The following is a 4,545-nucleotide window of genomic DNA, read 5'->3' on the forward strand; positions in this document are numbered from 1 at the left end:
GCTGAAAGTGCATTGGATACACAAATTCTGGAAGAATAGGCTAATTCTCATTTTTCTCCAAGTACAGAGACTCACTTGCTCTATCTTAAGCTCCAAAACTTTACTGTCTAAAACTGCAAGAAAACAAGATAATTCCATTAAAACTTTCTGCATGTAACAGCTCATTGCAGTTTAGAATTCTTCTCAGTAAAATTATCCCAACCAGCTCAAAACACTTTTTAAAATGTCACCTAGGCACTGCACAAAACCCCTTTAGATTCACATCAACACGGTGTTGGTATCACTAGGGTGTTTCCACTGTAAGAGTCAACTAGGACTTGCAATCCTTTATACACTTTTCTTTCTGTCCCCAAACAGAGTAGGTCTCTCTAGTGATGATAGTCCATGTCGCATCACTGCAGGCTCACCGTAAATAAGTGAGGCGCACCCCATCGCCTCACGTCCTGCTTCCCAGACTCGGTGGCACTGAATCAGTTAGATCTGCCTCTGTCTCTGGAAATTACATTTCCCTGAGGCAAGCTGCTGCGAAGAGCAATTCTTTCCCTTGATGCCGTGCAATCTGCATGTTGTCTACTCTCCACGTTATATCTGCCATTGTAGTTCATGACCTAAATTGCTACAGGTCAGGTTTGTTTTGCCTCTTCTAATACAAATGAACACAGAAATCATGGAGAGTTTATTTGCTGAGGACTAATGGCTTTTCTTTTGTAATGTTTATTCCTTTGTGTTACTGACCTGCTTTGAGATGTCTATAAAATACTTTTCTGCTCTCCTAAATAACAATTCTCAGAATATTTAAAACAGTGTTGAGTTTACAGTGGGTTTACCGCATTATTTTCAAACAGTAAGTAGGAACAGGTATCTAGATTGTAGCTGTCCGGAAAACTAAATAAGAAATAGGTTTAATATATCAGAAGAAACTATAGGTAATATAGGGAACAAACTGTCTTGCTGTGATCCCATTGAGCTCAGAACTTGTACAGAACAATTCAATACAGGTGGCTCCATCATGAGGAAGTTTTTAAAATGACATACACACTTGCAGAAAGAACACTTCTGATGCGGTTAGCTCCGCTGTGGTCAACTGATTTATAAATAACACCCCCTAGCTTGTGTTTTCTAATTTTCCACCTTAATTCTCTTGCCCACAACCGCCTTGCTGAGGTTGAACTGAGCTGTGAGCATGAGGCCGATGTATTTCTGAGGCTTCTTTACAGATTTGAAAGAGTTCCTAGCACTGACAGCTCAGAGAACACAGCCAGGTGAGGATCTCAGGTACCCCTTGCTCATTACTGCTGAGCACCAGCTATAAGTTACTGTATGGTTTCTGCCTGTCCTTCTTATCCATGGTCCCAGTGAAAGAAGACACAGGTGACATGTTTATAAGGTGTCTTAAATCACCTGCTCCTCTCCCTCCACACGCAAACTGCATTTCTTGGTATCTTTGGCAGAGGACCGTATCCCAATTTGACAAACGAGCTCAGCGCTATGACTGAAGAAGGGCTAAGGGAAAACAGAAGCTGTAACATTTTCTCCAGGTCAAACATCTTTCCATCTCTTGGCACAAAGAGACTTATTTTTTGTGCTAAATGTACACCACCTCTGCGTCACTTCTTAGGTTGGTTGAGAAACATTTTGGGAGACTTTTGTACTCGTTCTGAGCTTCAGCTGTGTGAGCTTGATGTGCTTTCTGTTCTGCAAGCAACCGCAACACATGATTTTTCACTTATGTCAGCAAATAAAGATTGGATGTGTTTCTAAAGAAGATGTCTTATTTTAGACAGAAGCCAAGGAAATTATTTTGAGTTTTAATGTTTTCTGGTCTGTGTTACACAGGAGGTCAAATCAGAAACTTCATTGCTAACATTTATGAATTACTGTCAAAATTTGATACCAGTAACAAAAATGTCCTTTTAAGAAGCCAAGTCATAACCAAAAACAATCTATGCAAAGCATGGTGTTTTCATATTATATAGATCTAAAAAATAAGGTTTGACTCATTTGCATGGCAGAAATAGGAAAACTTTTTTCCATCTATGCTTCGAGTAATAATCGAAGACTAGAAGTGTCGTGTGAGTTTTGCTCTAGAGTCACGATAGCACTGAGATGCATACTGATGCCTGTGACTGCCCTAAGGATTGTTCTGCTGTTCGCTGCAGGGTAGATTGAGCTATGTGGTGTGCTATACGTACTCTAATTTCTCATTGCATCTTCTTTGCATAGCTGTCCAACTCCAGGATGTGATGGCAGCGGTCATGTAACAGGAAACTATGCCTCACACCGCAGGTAAGAAACAACAGGAAGCCTAAAGCAGGAAATAGAGCTACTTTAACTATTGTCATCTCTGAAAAATTCTCTACTAACCATGGACAAGTATTTAGAAGTAATTTGCAGAAAATAATCCAGACAAAAACGTGGCTGTTTTTCCTGCTTTTGTTATATTTTTGTGAAGGTCTGGACTCAACAGACCGGTGGGGTTAAGCAGCATGGGCTTACTACTCTAGCTGCATGTCTTAGCTGAGACCTGTGGAGAAGTCATTCAGAAAAGTTTTCATCTCCCTCAGTGTACAAGCACTCACTGTACAGATGCTGGTGCGTGAGATTTTAAATGAGCTTTCTGCAGATTTCTCTGTGAATGGCTTTGAAATTCATCATCTGCTAACATGATCTGAGGATGCTTAATGTTTTCCTCAGAGTAGCCCACTGTCATAGCCAGTACCTGGGGGCTGAGTCGATTATTTCCTGCCTTTCCTTCTGGGGGCAGGATGGAAGCCGTTTCCGTCTTTTCCCAGCCACGTGGACCAGATGCTCTACCTGACCTTGTCGTAGGCAACACAAAGGACGGACTTTGTGTAGCACTGTCTCCCTGTGCCCAGCTATACAGTGGCTTTTGGTCCCCACGGTGTATCTTTCCAGTAATTCAAGAGCCACAGCCTGGTATTGACTGCTCCTCCTTTGCCGAGAGCATATATGTGAGGCTCTCCTTTTTTTTCTTTTTTTTTTTTTTTCCCCATTATAAGTCATAGGTTGTCTGGAGGTTGCCCTTTTAAGAAAAAATGTTCTGTTTTAGTAAAACATCTCACATTGTGTTTTTTGCAGTGTTTCTGGGTGCCCATTAGCTGACAAGACATTAAAATCCCTTATGGCTGCTAACTCTCAGGAGCTTAAGTAAGTATTGATAATAGCACCAATGTTACCGTCAATTATCTTCGATCAACACGTTCCCTACATTAATACAGTTGTTCATTTGAATTGCTGAGAGCTACGTCAAACCTTTGTCCAAAACTTGAAGTGAATTGGTTTAAGTGTTTTGAGTGAAAGAGAGTTTACTGCTATCCATTTGTCTTTCTTCATTTTTGTACCCCTTCATTTTCATGAATTAACCAGGAGCTGGGGGAAAATATTGTAAACACTAGGAGAGATGCTGCTCTCACCGTATTTCTGAATCAGAGAGAAATGGAAAGTATCTAACATGTAAGTCTGACCCGGCAGATAACTCAGCATGATCTAGTTAGAACAAATCCGAATTATTTAGTTAGAAATAACTCTAGTTAGAATAAATCTAAAAACAAGACCAGAGCGGTCTCAAATAATTTTTTTATATTTCACTACCATATACTATGAGTTTAATGTCACTGAAGCAGACATCAAGTCATATGACTTTGTGCTGGCATAGTTCTCACCACGAAATGTCACTTACAAAAGGACTGTGCAGGCTCTGCTATATAGACAGATGTATAGGGACATATGAATATTTCAAAAATCTGTAGTCAAGAGAGGCACTGGCAACCAGTCATCTAGTTATTGAATTGGCTTTGTCAATAAGGATGTGGGGAAGAGGAAAGGATAATTAGAGTTCTTTCATAGCTTTCCCTCTGCAACTTGTAAATTGGATCCCATAATAGATGGCTTAGAAAAACTCATGAATGTGTGTGTAAAAAGAGGAGAATCCCGTGACTGTCCTTTCTGTCCTTTAGGTTCGTGCCTAGTCCAGAGAGAAGAAAATAAAGTCTGATCATGGTGCTGTTAGGCTGTTCTAATGGTCCTCTAACAGGAGGAGCAGCTACATTTAGGCTTGCTTCAGTGTTTAGTCACAAGTCAGCTTCCTCAGATCAAGCGTTAGCGGTCTCATCCTCTAGTCTGATAACCTGAATTATGAACAAGATGCTGAACTGATGGTAGCTATGGAGTCGAACCTGCTGGAGATGCAGCAAAATGGCAGAGAAAGGTCACTTATATGGGCAACTGCCGAAAGCCGTTCCCAAAGCCAGCAGGTAAACTGACACACTGGCACAGTGCTTTAGTTTTCCCATCACTGAGACTCCAAGGTATGCGATTTAGGTCTGGCTTGTTTTAAAAAGAGCAGCACAAGAAGCAAGGAACTGACTTGTGAAAATGCTGACAAATTTGAAATCATTTGCTGAGTCATATATATTTGTCCCTGCTTTTGTTGGCTTTCTGCCATACATAGACACTCACACAAATATTTTGAATAGTTGCTCCTCATGCAGCGCCCCCCCCCCCCCGGCCATTTACTTCGTCATC

General features: G+C 40.9%; 1 protein-coding gene across 1 annotated transcript in view; it reads left to right on the forward strand.

The window, feature by feature from the left end:
* Positions 1-4,545, forward strand: part of LOC104499330 (suppression of tumorigenicity 18 protein) — a gene marked incomplete at its 5' end in the record, with an annotated part of 23,709 nt that overhangs the window by 6,842 nt on the left and 12,322 nt on the right. Inside the window, 2 exons of the mRNA XM_010142819.1 lie at positions 2,224-2,286; positions 3,100-3,168. Of these exons, the coding sequence (XP_010141121.1) occupies positions 2,224-2,286; positions 3,100-3,168 (132 nt within the window). The remainder of the gene's footprint in view (positions 1-2,223; positions 2,287-3,099; positions 3,169-4,545) is intronic.

The sequence above is a fragment of the Buceros rhinoceros genome, unplaced genomic scaffold, assembly GCF_000710305.1.
Source record: "Buceros rhinoceros silvestris isolate BGI_N320 unplaced genomic scaffold, ASM71030v1 scaffold14189, whole genome shotgun sequence".
Lineage (NCBI taxonomy): Eukaryota > Metazoa > Chordata > Aves > Bucerotiformes > Bucerotidae > Buceros > Buceros rhinoceros.